Source organism: Fragaria vesca, linkage group LG7 (genome assembly GCF_000184155.1).
Source record: "Fragaria vesca subsp. vesca linkage group LG7, FraVesHawaii_1.0, whole genome shotgun sequence".
Lineage (NCBI taxonomy): Eukaryota > Viridiplantae > Streptophyta > Magnoliopsida > Rosales > Rosaceae > Fragaria > Fragaria vesca.
In genome coordinates, this window is record NC_020497.1 from 16,396,688 (window position 1) to 16,413,383 (window position 16,696).

Sequence of the window (16,696 nt, forward strand, 5' to 3'; positions counted from 1 at the left end):
TGTATTCTTGACAAGTATTGTTATCAGTCTCAAATATATCTCTTTCTTTTTCTTTTTCTTTTTCTCTGTTGTAATTTTCAGAAGCTTGAACAAGTTAGTTGATTGTAACTGCAGAGCGTGACAAGAAACCTTGCAGATATTCCAGATTCTGATATATTCATGACATGTAGTAACAGATGGAGGATTTGAGAGATCTTACAAAGCGATTATTCATTAGCACGCATACTGATACAACCGAAATGGAAATGGGAATTCCTCAGAAACCAAACTTTTATACTTGTGAAAATGAATGGTTTCCATGGAGGCTAAGAGGAGGCTGGGACTTAGGAACCACTGTGACGCCCATATGGATTCAGCACTGTCCCAAATAAGGTTTTATTAAAACTAGAGAATAAAGATAAGTTCATCCACTAAACAAATGAATACTTCTTATTTCAAAGGAAATAACACTCTGCTGGAGATCAAGATTGATGCGGGGAGACCCTAGGACAGGACATAGGCTGGAAGAGTTAACTCAGTCATCTGAGTCGGAAGAATTTATCTAGCTCGCCTTATTCAGCCCCTGCAGAAATGGAGATGAATTATTAAATCAAGGCATGTCCTATGTATTATCACTAATATGTAGTTTAAATATGATACAGTTTGAATACCAACCTTTAGTCCATATCCAATCGCGGTTTCTTTTGTTTCAATATCTTCAGAATAAAGGCAGCTCCCTCCTTCAGTGTAGCCTTTCGTCCGAGACCATAGTGCCACAATTCTGAAGTTATATAACTCCCACTGGGGTTGTATTGATTTATCTCCATTAAAGCTGATGTTACAGCGTTATATGCATCATCACCCAATTCATTCTTCAAACGTTTCAACCTCTCATCATCTTCATCGATAATTTCCTGAGCCAGTGACATCAATAATATGTAAACCATACGAATCGGAAAGGAAGTCAGAAGTTAAGAGCTGAGAGTTTCACTATAGAAAGTACAGAGAAAATTAGTATGAATTAAGCTTGAAATAACTGTTCAAGAATATACTGCATATATTCAGATTACAATGCCACTTGGATGGTTTTTTTAGGATTCTCAATCTTTTGTGTCTTTGCTGTTGAAGCACATTTCCTAACCAAAATGTGTGTGACTCGTAACAACAAGGCTAGTCAAACTAATTCAAACGAAGAATTAATAGAAGATGTGTGTGTGTGTGTGTGTGACTCATAACAACAAGGCTACTCAAACTAATTCAAACGAAGAATTAATTAGAAGATGTGTGTGTGTGTGTGTGTGTGTGTGTGTGTGTGTAACTCATAACAACAAGGCTAGTCAAACTAATTCAAACAGAGAATTAAAAGAAGATGCAGCAGGAAATTTTTAAAGCTTTCTCTGACATATTTGATACCTTTTCATTTTAAATGCTAGGGGAAAACCGAAAAAGAACCAAATTAAATGAGGTATTGAGATTAAGAGAAAGCACACCTTGGCTTTTCCTATGCCTTCAACAACCTTAAAAGGATGCCATTCTGGTTGCTTAAGGTATTCCTCCCACAAACAGCAAAGCTCTGTGGCTTTATCTTCTGCTTCTTCCACATTATACTTATACTTTCTCCTCATTGCTTCTTGGAACGGTTTACTGTCGAGCTCTCCCATTCTTTTGATACCAAGTTGAGCTTTACTGGACATATCTATCTCTTTCAACCCCTGCAGAATACATATATTAGTATTACATGACAAACTAGAGGGAGCTTGTCATGCGATCCTATGAAATTGAGAACAATATTTGGAAAAAATTTAATACACAAACACAAAGGCACATTTCACTATTGCAGTGAACGAATTGAAGATCCATCTCCATTGAAAGATCATACCGAAACAAACAAAAGCTTGTCCAATTAACCAGTAAAGTATTAATCAAACGTTGATTTGAGAAATACTGCTACACTAATTTATGAGTCACTTGATCACCTGAAAAGATCTTCTTCTTCTTCTTGTTCTTTTTATTTTTTTTATTTTTTATTTTTATTTTTTTCTAAATAAGGAAATCACCTTGAAAGCTCCTATGCCTGACTACCCTAACTATTAATAGATAGTTCTTTGTCGAAAAAAAAACTATTAATAGATTGTTAAAGATCATAATTCACCATCATCTACACAATGTTCTTGCTAACTAGCAAGATCAATAACAAAAGAAAAGAAAAAGAAGAATCCATAAACCATTCCATTCAATTTCTCAATAAGTTTTCATTATCAGGCCTAATAGTAACGGTTTGTCACGAGTAAAAGAAAGAAACCTATCCTAAGAATCACGGCCTCAAACTACACAAGAAAACTCTCAAGCTTACTTCCAAACTCTTGCAGGACCATCTGAAATGCCAGATGTCTGCCTTTAGTAAAGAGAAGGTACAAATGAGGCAGGATATAAAGTAAATATTGAGAGAAAATACTTACATTTATCAGTTCCTTACGAGCCTCCTGCAGTTCGTCATTGCTCTTACGCTCCTTTACGATTAGAGTTTGATTTAAAGCTTCTAAATCTTCAAGTTCATTTTCCTTTTCACTCAAACCTTTCAGCATTTTGTCCACCTTTTCCAGAACTTCAGCATCACCATCATCTCCCATGCTCCTTACAACATTTACATTCCCTCTTAGTTGCTCAATTTGTAATTCAAGAGCTTGTTTTGTATCCAGGTCCTTCTCTAGCTTAATTATTTTCTTATGGAGCTCCTCCTTTTCCCTCTGTATGAAATTGGTGACAACATACATCAAAGATCTTATCTGAAATCTATCTTTAAAATACTGTTATGTTCATTTTTAAGTACTTAAAAAGAACCAACAAACCTTCTGATCTTCTGCCAGTTTCAATAATTTATCATTAGCTTTCACTTGCTCTGCAGCAGCCAATTGAAGAGAGCTATTTTTCACAGAATTCTATAAGAACAAAATAAAAGTTAGGAAGTCTTCATAAACGCAGAGCTTGGTAAAAATATCTTATAAATTTTTCCTGCTACATGGAATAGTGATGCTTTTGTCTCATGCAACTAGTTCAAAATACAGGAAGGATACCACCAAATCTGACATATTATTTTCATTTCTTGTGAATGAACACACACCCAGATACGGGAATCTACTTGGTCACATATCAGATGTCATTCAATCAGTTAACATAAGTTGGTATGTTCTTAATGAAATAATGAATAACAACAAATCAACCAAGGAAGATAAAGAGAATGTGCATGTTGCAAACTATAGTCTACAACTATAAGTTTTTTCATAATCAGGAGTATGTTTCATGACAAGGTTGCAATCAGTGTGAATCCAGGAAGCATCATTTTTATTTCTTTTACCAGAATTATGGAAGTAAAGATACACATGACATGACTTGATTTTATTTCAGGCGTGAAGACTCAACAGCATGCTTGTGTTCTGTAACCTTTGGACACGTCGCCCAGTCGGCATCCATATATTGTCAAATGGTTGATAATATTCAAATCAAAGACAAATGTACACCAATGAAGCACAAAGTAGCATACCTTTTCAAGCTCCTCAGCAAGCTTTCTACTTTCACTTTCGTTATCCACAGCACGCTTCTCCATTTGTTCTATGCGCGATTCAAGCTCTTTCTTTTGGGATTCCAACTGCAACTTGAGTTTTTGGTGGTCATTAAAAATCCTCTTAAAGTGATCCTGTGCACTTACTTGAATCTTCTTTATATCTGTCACCACAAACAAACAGGTCATGAATGAATGTCTCTTCAGCATCATAATACTAAAAAATGATGGTGAAATATACCAAACCCCAATTGTCAAAATAAACGTCTTTACCAAACTAAGATAACATACAGCTGCAGAAATGGACTTTGCACGAAGCTTTTTAATAATGTAAAAGCTATTAAAGATGCATTTTCTGGTTAAAGGATTAGAGAAAATGGCCTAATATACCATACAGCTGCAGAAATGGACTATGCATGAAGCTCTTTAAGAATGTAAAAGCTATTAAAGATGCAGTTCTGGTTAAAGGATCAGAGAAACTGGCCAAAGAAGATATTCATTGTTGCTTTTGATAGTAGCATTCTTCCATCAATATACCTTCATTGTAAGTCTGTATGAGCTTATCTTTCTCAGTGATTACGTTCTTAATGGCATTTGTAGTTTCATTGCATTTCAGCTCCATCTCTTCCAAATCTTTGTTCTTGACCTCAATAATACTAGTCAGATTAGATACTAGACTATCCTGCTTCCTGGCATCTTCCTCCATAATCTCAGAAATAGATTTGAGGTCCCCAATCTTACGGAGATGCTCTCCAACAATATTGTTGGCTTTATAGTCATCAGAGCGTGCCACCCAAGCATAAAGACCAGATTTATGGTCACCATCAGCAAACCAATCCTTTTTTCCATGACGATCTGCCTCATGAGCCCTCTCAAAAGCCATGGCATTGGCGTAGCCAGGCCAATCTTTCTTAAATTCCACAACAGCGTTTCCTGAGTGACCCCTAAAATTCCATAGAGGAATAACTCTAGTGGGATTGTACCCTCTCCTTATATACTCATCCCTCAGCTTGGATCCACTTTCTCCTACGAATCGTCCATCTTTTGCTCGTGTGGTTGGGATATTAGCCACCACTCCTATCCAAGGCCACACTAACTTTTCATCATGGTCACAATCGACTGGGGGTTCATCCTCAGCCGCAGGTTTTGATGGACCACCTTCAGCTATTAGATCATTTTCCAAATATTTTGACAAAGCCAAGTGCTTGGCCTTCTCGTCTGTGCTTCTCTTGTCTGAATTACTCTTCCCCACTCCAGAGGCATGTTGGAGCAGGTCCTTTAAATTAAAATCCCGCTTCCTCTTCCTCTGACAGAAGGGGCACATAAATACCCCGTCCGCACCTTTCACCCTGTGCTTCCCATTTTTCAGCTCTCCAAGATATTGCTCTACCTCCTCATCCAACTCTGAGTCACTCATATCTGTATCCTCTTCAGAGCTGTGATCCATCTCCAAACTCCCCATTTCCACCGTACTTAAATAGCAGTAACCTGAACATCAAAATTTCCAAAAAATCACTTCAATGATGTCGCATACTTCTTTTACGAAATTGAACAGTTTTAAACACAGCTCAAAGCAAACACCAAAAATTAGACTTGGCTGAGTGTATATAGCAGTATCAGTAGTCCAACTCTGTAACTCTAAATTCTTCACAATTTCGCAAAATTGGGTCTGTTTCTTCATTTTATTTCTACTTATTTATTTATTTGATTCTTCAACACAGTTCATTTCTCTCTTCTATCAATTCAAACGCTACCCAATTACTTCACAATAGTACCCCTGCAAATTCAGTCAAAAAAATCCAAAACTCACAAAAATACACAGCTCAACTCACAAAAAATCACTTTAAAACTCCAAACTTGAAGCCTGACACAAATTCAAAACCCTAAAACGGAAATGCACGCCGTGAAAAATGTAACATGCAAGCAGCTAATCGGAACAGAAAGTCAGAAACTATGTAAAAGCTCGGAAATTGAGGTCACCTGAGAGAGAATCGGAGCTCCAGAGGAGAGAGAGGACTGGGTCACAGTCACTGAGTGACTTGGAGAGAAGGACCAGTGGAGAATTGGGTTGGGATGTCAGTGAAACCCAAAGGCCGTTTATATAGGGCGTTTGGTAAAACTGTGCAGAGTAAAGGAAGACGACAATATGCGTATGCAATTCGAGAGCTGCAACGGTTTTTGAGGACAGATTAGGAATTAAATATTTCCCCACTCAACTGTGAGGTGAATTTTGCCACCAAAATCTGGTCATTCTAATTTCAAGAAATTTTAATTTGTTTCCAATATTTGGTGTTTGCCTTGTTGGTCATGGATTCTATCTTGGGTATTTGGAGATGCATGTATGATGAGTTGGATTGATGTGAGAAGTCTATGTTTTTGAGATGTATGTGTTACGATTTTAGGATGAAGTTTATTGATCTCGTAATTACGTTTTTAAGAAGTATGTTTATCAGAATTGAACACTATTTATTTAAATAATTTCCTTTTCAAGTTGTTCGCATGACGTATGTGTTTTTGTAATCATGTCTTTGAGCAATGAACACCGTTTATTTGGATTCTTTTACTTAATACGGTCATTGATTTAAAAAATTACGTTTTCAAGATCATCTTCAAACACTGTTTATTTGAATTTTCCTATTTGAAATGTGTTAGATGCGCAAAAGAAAACTTATGCAGAACGAAAGTCACACATACAATCCTTACTAAAGGCATTACTGACATTTTCATGTTTATTGAGGCGCGACTAGTCATGCTTAGCTAGTGATATATGTTAACCATTACAAGTGACCTAATTATTGCCTAGATGTGTGTATTCCCCAAACTTAGGTTCGAACCCCCAAAGTTGTCAAAGTGGTCAAACATTATGATATAATACGACGAGGGATTAACTTCTGCACTTAGGAAGTGTTTAGGGGTAACCTAACACTGCCAAACAACCATTGATAATTGACAAGTGTCGGACAAAATAAACAACTCACATGGGCGGTTTGCAAATACCTTAGGGTGTTTGTGACATTTTAAGTCCTATCAGTCATTCATGCATAGTTAATAATAAATGTAAGGTAAGAAAGAAATTTCACATGAGACACATATGGATCTAACATTATATGAGTGTTCGAAAAAACATGACTCATAAAATGCAGAGTTTAGAACAGTTGCCTCACCCTCTACTTTCATTTCATGGTTCATGTATTTGGTAAGGCAGAATTAGGAATAGTTCTTTTTATGCAACAAAGGAATCCATCCATGGTGATTCATGTATTTGGTAAGGCAAAGTTATAAGCTTTTTTTTTTTGCAGCAAAGGGTAGTGAATCCATCAATGGATTATGATTCGTGTATTTGGCAAGGCAAAGTTAGAAACAATTATTCTCGCAACAAAGAGTATTAAATCCATTAATGAATTATAATTCATGTTTTTGTTAAAGGCAAAGTTAGAAGCAACTTTTCCTAAATTTTTGCAACAAAGGATAGTGAATCCATTAATGGATTATGATTCATGTATTTGGTGATGCAGAATCAGAAACAATTCTTTTTTGCAATAAAAGGGTGAATTTATTGATGGACTATTTTAGGAGTTTCCTATTTACTATATACTAATATGCGTACTATTCTTCTGCCCCCCTCAGAAATGACAGTTCTGTCCTCATTTTTGTTAGAATTACAGTTATACCATCACTATAAATTACATTTTTTGCCCTCTATTTTATGCAATGACGATTATGCCCTCACTTACTTAATAATTACAGTCCTGCCATCAGCCTCTGAATTACAGTTTTGCCCCCCGATTTTATGAAAAGACATTTTACCCTCAGTTACGTCATAATTACAATACTGCCATCACACTCTAAATTACAGTTTTGCTCCTGATTTTAGGAATGACCATTTTGCCCTCTCTCTCCCGCAGCAAAGCGCGGGTAAGCTACCTAGTATGTAATCGTAGCTACTTTAGTTTTTCATACGAGTCAAATCTACAAGATATCAGTATCACGATGTAGATTCGTCAACCTAACTATCAAAATCTATCTTTCCTATTCATTCTTTTAGTTTTGATTGTTCGACGAAAGAAGCTACAACACGAAACCTCTAGAAACTGTCATTCTAGGCTGATCCAAATTCGACACTCGTTGGCAAATAACCGAGTGCATAAATTTTGGATTCGGACTTTATGAAACTCGACCCGAATTGGATCCACCACATCCAAGTCCAATTTGGTTTTGGGCCAGTTTAGGCCCAAACCGCCAGTCATCTCCTAGCTCCATTCCCTCCCACACTATCAAACACACAGAGAATCAGCTCACACAGTGAAAAAAGAAATCCAAAAACCACCGGAAAAGATGTTCAGTCAATTCGGCGCCACCGCCGATAATCTAAGCAAGGCGTCGGCAGTCGTGTTCCGGATCGGCACCGACGCCCACCTCTACGACGACCCCGAGGATGTCAGCATCGCTCCTCTCCTCGACAGCAAGTTCGACTCCGAGAAGTGCGAAGCTCTCAAACGCCTCCTCGCTCTCATCGCCCAAGGCTTCGACGTCTCCAATTTCTTCCCTCAGGTAATTATCAATTCTCCTTCGCCTCTGCAAATTTTGATCTGATCAAATCGGAAATCGTATAATCTGACGGTGAATCGGAACTGCAGGTTGTTAAGAACGTAGCGACTCAGTCGCTGGAAGTGAAGAAGCTGGTGTACTTGTACCTGTTGCATTATGCTCACAAGTATGTTAATGTTGAATTGTTGATCGATCACTGTTTGATAAGCTTTTCTGATTCGTTTTGTGATGTGGAATTTGAGTTGTTGTGTGTGAAATGTGATGGTGCAGGCGTCCGAATGAGGCGTTGCTGTCGATTAATTGCTTCCAGAAGGATCTAGGGGATCCGAACCCGTTGGTGAGGGCATGGGCGCTGCGAGCCATGGCCGGGATCCGGCTGCATGTTATTGCGCCTTTGGTTATGGTTGCTGTGGGGAAATGTGCTAGAGATCCGTCTGTGTATGTTCGGAAATGCGCTGCTAATGCACTTCCTAAGCTGCATGATTTGCGGCTCGATGAGTATACTGCCAGTATTGAAGAGGTCTGATTCATTTGTATGCTCAATAGTTGTAGTTTTTGTTGATATCTCAATCTTATCTGGTATGTTCACTACAGCAGTACTGTATCATTGTGATGTTGCTTTTGGACTAGAGATATAGCTACTGTTGATTCTGTCTTATAAGCTAGCTGCCTAGTTCCGTCAAAACTGGTTTATTTGTGATATCAATTAGACACTACGTGCATGGAAGTGTTCGAACAGTATATCATTAGAAATGTTTCCGGAAAATCTACATGCCTTTTGAACTTTATATCATGCACTGAAAGGCTGGTACTGTTGTTGTTAACATCCATATGATATTCTACATTATGCAGGTTATTGGAATACTGTTGAATGACCATTCCCCTTGTGTTGTTGGAGCTGCTGCAGCTGCCTTCTCTTCAATTTGTCCAAATAATATGTCTTTGATTGGAAGAAACTATCACAGGCTATGCGAGATTCTTCCTGATGTCGAAGAATGGGGTCAAATAGTTTTAATTGGGATCCTTCTGCGCTATGTAATTGCAAGGCATGGGTTTGTGCAGGAATCCATTATGGCTTCTTTGCATCATACAGAGAATTGTAAATCTCAGAAGGATTTCTGCGACACCAATTCTGTATTAGAAGACAATGGTGCCATGAGTGGTCTTCATGAGTCTGAATTGGCAAATGTTGTCTTTCGATGTTATATTGAAGGGCCAGATGAATATTTATCACGAGTGGGTTTCATGAATAAAGATTCCTCTGAATTCAATCCACGTGTTACATCTGGAAACAATAATGAGGATATGACGTTCCTGCTGCGATGTACCTCACCATTGTTATGGAGCAATAATAGTGCAGTTGTACTAGCAGCTGCTGGTGTTCACTGGATTATGTCACCGATAGAGGAAGTAAAAAGAATTGTTAAACCACTCTTGTTCGTCCAAAGATCATCTACTGCCTCAAAATATGTGGTAGTTAATATTTCCTTGTGTTTGAATCCTTGTGTTTTTTATTATGATTAGTTTACAGTTGGTAAAATGGTGAATATTGTTTTCTTATTGACCAGTGCAGGTTTTGTGCAACATTCAAGTCTTTGCTAAAGCAATTCCTTCACTCTTCTCTCCATACTTTGAAGATTTCTTCATATGCTCATCAGATTCGTATCAAATTAAAGCCTTGAAACTTGATATACTGGCTCACATCGTTACAGATTCATCAATTCCATTTGTTCTCAAAGAGTTTCAGGTAATTGTTCTTCCTTTTAAATTTGATTGGATCTTTCCTCTGAAGGTCGATAAGTTCCTCACTTCTGCTAGGAAGACTTATATCGGGTACTTTTATGCTTAATGTAATGAGAGGTATGTATTCTTTGCTTATTGGTCTCATGTGTTTTTAGGATTATATTAGAGATCCAGACAGGAGATTTGCTGCTGACACTGTTGCTGGAATTGGTATCTGTGCACAACGACTTCCAAATATGGCAAACACATGCTTGGAATTTCTATTGGCTTTGACCAGACAGCGTCAGTGACCATCTATTTGTACTGTAGTAATTTTGAAAATGTATTTGTTTTTTTTTTTCTGAAGTACACTGTCTTATCTTGCAGAAGTTATGACTGGGGAATTTGGGTCTGTGGAGGGAGAAGCAAATATTTTGATTCAAGCAATTATATCAATTAAATCAATCGTTCAGCAAGATCCACCCAGTTATGAAAAGGTAGTCTCAATTATTCTGCTTAGCTATTGGCATGTATATTTTCTTTTTCTACTCTGCTATTGATTTTGCTACTAAATCCAAGTCCTGATAAGATGTGAATAAAGGAAGACTTAATCGTGCATTAAGTCTTTTGAATCTTTTTACTGCTCATTACAAGACAGAAATTTGTTCATTTGCCTCATTGTTGGGTCTGGTTGGATTTGTAGATGATTTTCTAGTACATTGGTATGTTTTGACCTTTTATTTCTGCTCTATGTTGTTTTTTTATTGGGCCTTTGATTAACTTTGATACATTTTCAAGGTAATTATTCAGTTGGTTCGCAGTCTGAATTCAGTAAAGGTGCCCGCAGCTCGTGCAATGATTGTTTGGATGGTGGGGGAGTATAACTCTTTAGGCGATATGATTCCAAGGATGGTAACTACAGTACTCAAGTATCTTGCAAGGTGCTTTACTTCAGAAGAGTTGGAGACAAAGCTTCAAATTTGTAATACTACTGTTAAGGTACTCAGGAAAACCATTGTTTGTTATATGACGTCTTCTAGTATCTTCATGTCTTTAATTTTAAGGTTGTTTCAAATTCCTCTAGCACCTGAATATTTTTATCAAAAAGTATACAGGAACCTGTTTTTACTTTTTATGAAGATTCTTCTACAAGTAAATATGTCAATGGACCTTGGTGTCTAAATGTCGGGGCGATCTGTTTTCTAGGTTTTATTGCATGCTGAAGGGAATGATCAGTCAACTATCCAAAAAGTTTTGAGCTATGTGCTGGAACTGGCCAAGTATGACTTATGCTACGATGTTCGTGACCGTGCTTATTTCCTAAAGAATCTTTTGTCATCTTATCTGGATTCTCAAGGTCTGAAGGAGGAAAACAATAATCTGTCACAAGATAAAGATATTCCGTGTGTCCTTGCAAAATACTTGTTTGGAGGACAAACAAAATCAAATTCATCTGAGCCCATTGATCACCGGTTTTATCTTCCTGGCTCTTTATCACAAATAGTACTTCATGCTGCTCCAGGGTATGAACCTCTTCCGAAGCCCTGTACTATGCTCTCTGATGGCCTCAAAAATGAATTTGGGGAGGGAGTCACTAGTGAAACATCTGTTACAGATGATCAGAATTCAGTCTCTGAGTCTTTGGATGAGGAGAATTCCTCTACTTATAGTTCACACCATTCTGATGCCAGTGGCAGTGGTGACAGTGAAGAGGATGCTTCAGCAAGTGAAGATGACAATTCTAATCCGTTGATTCAATTAGCAGATGCTGGCAATGCGCATGAAGTGAAAAATGGAGCTTCTCAATCTGCTTCTGATTTTGGGGAATTGTTGTCAAAGAGAGCTCTGGAATCATGGTTGGACGAACAGCCTGGTTTTTCGAGCTCAAATAATCCAGAACAAAGTCAAGTCAATAGATCTTCGGCTAGAATCTCCATTGGGGATGTCGGAGGACAAGTTAAACCTAAAAGCTATTCACTTTTGGACACTGTGAATGGAAATGGCTTAAAGGTTGACTACTCATTTTCATCTGAGATTTCAGACATCTCTCCTCTTTTTATATGTATAGAAGCTTCCTTCAAGAATTGTTCAAACGAGATCATGTCTGATATAAATTTGGTTGACGAGGAATCTGACAAAGGCACAAACTCTGGAGACCAGGCTTCGGTTACACATGAAAGGTAATTTAGATATATTTTCTTGTTTGTTTTTTATTGGACTACTTAAATACACATTTTGTTCAGAAAATAAAGATGCTCTTTTCTTCCTGGTGTTTTGGTAACAGTCAATGGTCGTGACATTAAGTCGCGTAGCCACAAATCTCTTATACAGTTGTACTGTAGGGTCTATTATCAGCTTTCCTTACCATTCTTAATTTTGTTCACTTTTTACATAAATGGTTTATGTTTTGGTGGATATCAGTTGTACAACGAAGTATAACTCTTACAATTGTTTTTTCCTCAATAGTTGAGGTTCATAGTGTTGCATTTTGACAGACTGGTCCATGCTTTGATGCTTTGGAGAACCACTGTTCAGCTCGATCCATTTTATTCTTAGGCTAGCCATACAGTATTAAAAATATGTTTATTTCTCCTCCTGGCATCTTTTGTTTGGTGAGGGCTAATGTTTTGTTATGAATTATCTTGATACTGCAGCTCCATGATATCTCAAAATAATGCGTCAAATCTAGCTTCTGTAGAAGAGATCACTTCTCTGGAATCTGGTCAGACAATGACAAGAGTCATCCAAGTTCGCTTCCATCACCACCTCTTGCCTCTAAAACTCACCTTATATTGCAATGGCAAGAGGCATCCTGTTAAGTTGAGGCCTGACATCGGATACTTTGTGAGAGCTCTTCCTTTGGATGTTGATGCCTTCACAATTAAGGAGTCACATCTGCGAGGAATGTTTGAATGCACAAGAAGGTAAAGTGATTTGTTTTTTGAAGATATCTCAATCATGGATTTCAAAATCTCCCTTCTATTTAGTCTTTGTTGAATAATGTAGTTTGAATGTCATATTTTGTGTAACAGGTGCAATTTCGTAGATCACGTCGAGGATTTAGGCAAGGACAAGGCTGACAATGCTTTGGTAGAAGACAAATTTCTTGTAATCTGCCGAAGTCTTGCATTGAAGATGCTTAGCAATGCGAATCTCTATCTTGTATCTGTTGACATGCCGGTTGCAGCAAAACTTGATGATGCAACAGGTTTGTGCTTACGCTTCAGCAGCAAGCTCTTGAGCAGCTCAGTTCCCTGCTTAATTACCATTACAGTTGAAGGTAGATGTTCTGAACCACTGGAACTGACAGTCAAAGTGAACTGTGAAGAAACTGTCTTCGGGTTAAATCTGTTGAACAGAATTGTGAATTTCTTGGTTGAGCCCTCTCACTCCCACGTGTGATTGGTAGGGATGTTGAAAACAAATCAGATTTCAAGAGGAAATAGAAAAATACATTGTGTTACAGATTTCTTTACGTGTTGTATTTGTTAATGCAGTTTTCGTACAGTGGGCAAAAGCATTACAACCGTACTTTTTCAGGAAAGTGTCTCAAGTATGCTCAGTCTTTGCGCTAGAAAGTCTGGTTTCTTTCTTCTACAATCAGCTGCTTCTGTTGTTGGTTTTCGTCTAATATATATATATATATATAGGAATTCTCAGGTGCGGACGTCCGCACCAAAGTTTTGGTGCGGATTTCTATTTTTGCACCACTTCCCGATCGAATTTCCTTAAACTTCTTTCTAAACATATCTAGATCATCTCTGTAAAATTTCAACCAATTTGGTGATCGTTAAGGCCCTCAAAATCGAAAAACAAATCTGACAGATTGAATTCTGTCCGGTTCATCATCTCCATTTGTTTTTCGATTTTAAGAGCCTTAACGATCATCAAATTGGTTGAAATTTTGCAGAGATGATCTAGATATGTCTAGAAGGAAGTTTGAGGAAATTCGATCGGGAAGTGGTGCAAAAATGGAAATCTGCATCAAAAAACTTTGGTGCGGACGTCCGCAGCCGAGAAGGGCTATATATATATAAATTCTTTTTTCTCTGTTTTCGTTTGAAAGATACTCGAGCTCAGTTCTGTAATGCTTCAACTCGATGGAACACTAGAGGTCCCCTAGTTAATATGCAGATGCAATGTCAAACTTGATGTATACATTTTCACGATGTTTGAAAGAGTGTACAATGAATAGTAACTACGTACACAAGTCAAAATCTTTTACATAGTAGGACTGTTACATTTTGGTTCTCAGTCATTTGGTCACAATGGTAGTAAATAGCGGAACTCAGACTCATGAGGTTGGACTTCAACAATTTTGTTTACCGGTGACTTTGTTTCCCCTATCAAGCACTCCATTATCAATCTTTTCAGCGACCCCGATCGCGGCAATTGGCTGTAAATCCATTCTAGCAGTGAGTCTATATCATCTGCAAAATCGCGCATGTGCCATTGTAGAAGCTTTGGCAGCATGATTCTTTTCTTGCTAGTAACTCCTACTGAAGCTTCCAAGTACTCTACCTTGGCTCTCTCTAGCTCATTCACTATCTCGTCTGAGGTATAGACCCTTAACTGCACATCGGATCAGGTGTTTGTTTCATCAAATTATGGAGGTCAGGAGATATACGATATGGAAAGCAAATATAATACAGTACTTACTGCTGGTGAGGACCAACTTCCTCTGCAAAGAGCAAAGGTCACATTTGGTTCAGGGTATCCTAAACCATAGGCATGTCTTAGTAGCATTTCTTTCTCATAAGCAGGTCCCTAATGAGATGAAACTTCATCAGATAAAATAGAGAGGAAGGCTCAACAGATGTTATTTCGATGAATATGGTTTTCACTTACATGTTTCGTTTCTGATGGATGTCGCAGTATGAAATGCTCGATAGCTAGAGAGTTTAGCACTATGCCGCCGACATTCAGTGCAGCCTAGTTAAAAATGGTTACATCAGTTGATTTTCAAGAGTGGCTTATGTTATAAATGCTTTGAAATTGTTAATCAACCAGGCATTGACGTACCTTGTTCATAAGTGCAAGTAGCTTTTCTTGTGTAGAAGGCAACCCATGTTCCAGAAATGCCTGAAATTTGATAACAAGAGAAGCTCACATAAGATATCACACTTGATTTTTTGAGTTTCTTCTAATTGCTGCTTAAGATGTCTTACAGTACATGCATGATGCAGGCATTGTAGATGTTGATCCAGAATGCTAGCTTCTGCTTGTAGGTCAAGTAAGTCAAGTCCACATCACACAACTGATGCATCAATTTCCTGAAGAAAAAAGAAAAAAAGACTTCATTGGAACAATAATTTGGAAGAAGTCGCGAGTTAAAAATCATCATTGCTGAGAAGACCTGCAAGCCACCTCAATTTTTCAATTCCATTTGAACAATCTGATAAGCGTCTGATGTCTAATGAGTTTCTTGTAATTTGGATGAAGTTCTTATATGGGCCAACGTCGCGGACAGCACCATCTATATCTGGCAAAATGCAGTAAGGATCAATATGTGATGTGTTGTAGTTGAAGATCGCGGATGATTTGCAGTTGAATGAAGTTTTCGGCATGAACCCTTTTGAGTTCATACAAGAGAGTGCAAGCTTTGGAACAACAGAGGATGACCCCCCTTTGTCCAATGAGGTCTGTTTTAATTCAAGAAATATGCCTATAAGGCACTTGAGCAACTGTTCCGAGAGTTCATTTGGTTTCAGAATGCCACTTTCATTGTCCCCAACGCTTTGAATTCTGCCTCTTCTGCTTAGTCTCCTTGACATTTCCGCAATCTCTCCTGCTAAAAAAAGCACAAGAAACATAACAAACACTATGAGTCTGATGCCAAAAGTTTAACATCATTTCTCATTTGTGAATCACCAAGCAGTTTACCATCAGTTTTTGTGTAATTCCACCTTTGCATATCAGAAGCAGAACCAACAGAGGCTCTTCTATCCCTTACTATCCTTTTTTCACTTCTCAATGCTTCGTAGTTCTGCGATCTCGATCCATCAATCAGTGACTGATTTCCAGCTCTGAACAATGCTTGATTCTGTTCCCACTTTCTCCTATGCATCTCCCACTCTCTTGTTTGAACTCTCTCTTTATACAACATCAGTTTCAGCTCTTCCATTTTTCTTTCGAGCCCACTGATCTCATCTTCTACCATTTCCAGCTCCGAAAATAGCTCCTGAACCTGCATAGAATATGAAACATCAACACCCTCTTTTCCAAATTTGATTCCACTCTAAAGTACAAACGTATACAATATATAGTCTTGTAGATACAAAGTTACATATACCTGAGGTGGAAGCAATGAGAGAAGACATGGGTGTGACAGAACCGGTCCATGAAGTGCACAGTGAAGAACCCTATTCAGGGTTTGCTCCCCATCCAACTCTTCTTGCAATTTCAGAACCTGCATGTAGAAGAAGAATATACACATGTATTTGGTTACTGCATGTCAACTACTTTTAAGTGACAAATTTCTAATAAGCTACATATTTCATGTAGGATTTTGTCACCTCTTCCTCAAGAACAAGTCTCTTCTTCTTCTCCTCGCTTCGTTGCATTAGAAACTCTTCGAGTTTCATACTTTACATAGACAGAAACCAGCTGATCCGACTCTGAGAACACGAATCCGGGAGCAGAAGAATTAGTAATGGAAGCAAAGGGAGATTGAGGTGCCATGTCGTGGGTGCCATTAAGGTAAAAGTAGGTAGAAAACAAGAGGGGGGTGGAGATAGGAGGAGAGGGAAGCAATGAACGGATTAGAAAAACTGAAATGCATGAATGAGAATGTGCGGTGGGAGAATCTATCTGTGTGTTTGGGGAAGTTGGTGTGTTATTATTGCTGTAGGTGTGTAGAACATGACCATCTCATGAAGCTATCTCTCT

General features: G+C 38.0%; 3 protein-coding genes across 3 annotated transcripts; 1 reads left to right on the forward strand and 2 right to left on the reverse strand.

Annotated features, from left to right (window-relative positions):
* Nucleotides 1-132: 132 nt before the first annotated feature.
* LOC101306757 lies at nucleotides 133-5,702 on the reverse strand. The gene is made up of 8 exons (XM_004307447.1): nucleotides 5,519-5,702; nucleotides 4,076-5,026; nucleotides 3,521-3,702; nucleotides 2,829-2,918; nucleotides 2,439-2,726; nucleotides 1,470-1,691; nucleotides 655-893; nucleotides 133-562 (listed from the first exon to the last, which is right to left on the reverse strand). The coding sequence occupies exons 2-7, from the start codon at nucleotides 4,998-5,000 to the stop codon at nucleotides 657-659; spliced, it is 1,944 nt and encodes a 647-aa protein (XP_004307495.1). The 5' UTR covers nucleotides 5,001-5,026; nucleotides 5,519-5,702; the 3' UTR covers nucleotides 133-562; nucleotides 655-656.
* Nucleotides 5,703-7,873: 2,171 nt separating this feature from the next.
* On the forward strand, nucleotides 7,874-13,406 carry LOC101307051 (AP3-complex subunit beta-A-like). Its single transcript, XM_004307448.1, has 11 exons — nucleotides 7,874-8,089; nucleotides 8,176-8,252; nucleotides 8,357-8,606; nucleotides 8,939-9,559; nucleotides 9,660-9,833; nucleotides 9,985-10,111; nucleotides 10,196-10,305; nucleotides 10,607-10,807; nucleotides 11,015-11,988; nucleotides 12,463-12,732; nucleotides 12,841-13,406. The coding sequence occupies exons 1-11, from the start codon at nucleotides 7,874-7,876 to the stop codon at nucleotides 13,208-13,210; spliced, it is 3,390 nt and encodes a 1,129-aa protein (XP_004307496.1). The 3' UTR covers nucleotides 13,211-13,406.
* Nucleotides 13,407-14,071: 665 nt separating this feature from the next.
* On the reverse strand, nucleotides 14,072-16,392 carry LOC101307339. Its single transcript, XM_004307449.1, has 9 exons — nucleotides 16,324-16,392; nucleotides 16,101-16,217; nucleotides 15,692-15,995; nucleotides 15,176-15,596; nucleotides 14,982-15,081; nucleotides 14,831-14,890; nucleotides 14,657-14,740; nucleotides 14,468-14,575; nucleotides 14,072-14,380 (listed from the first exon to the last, which is right to left on the reverse strand). Exons 1-9 carry the CDS (start codon nucleotides 16,390-16,392, stop codon nucleotides 14,072-14,074), a joined length of 1,572 nt encoding a protein of 523 aa, XP_004307497.1.
* Between the last annotated feature and the right edge of the window lie 304 nt (nucleotides 16,393-16,696).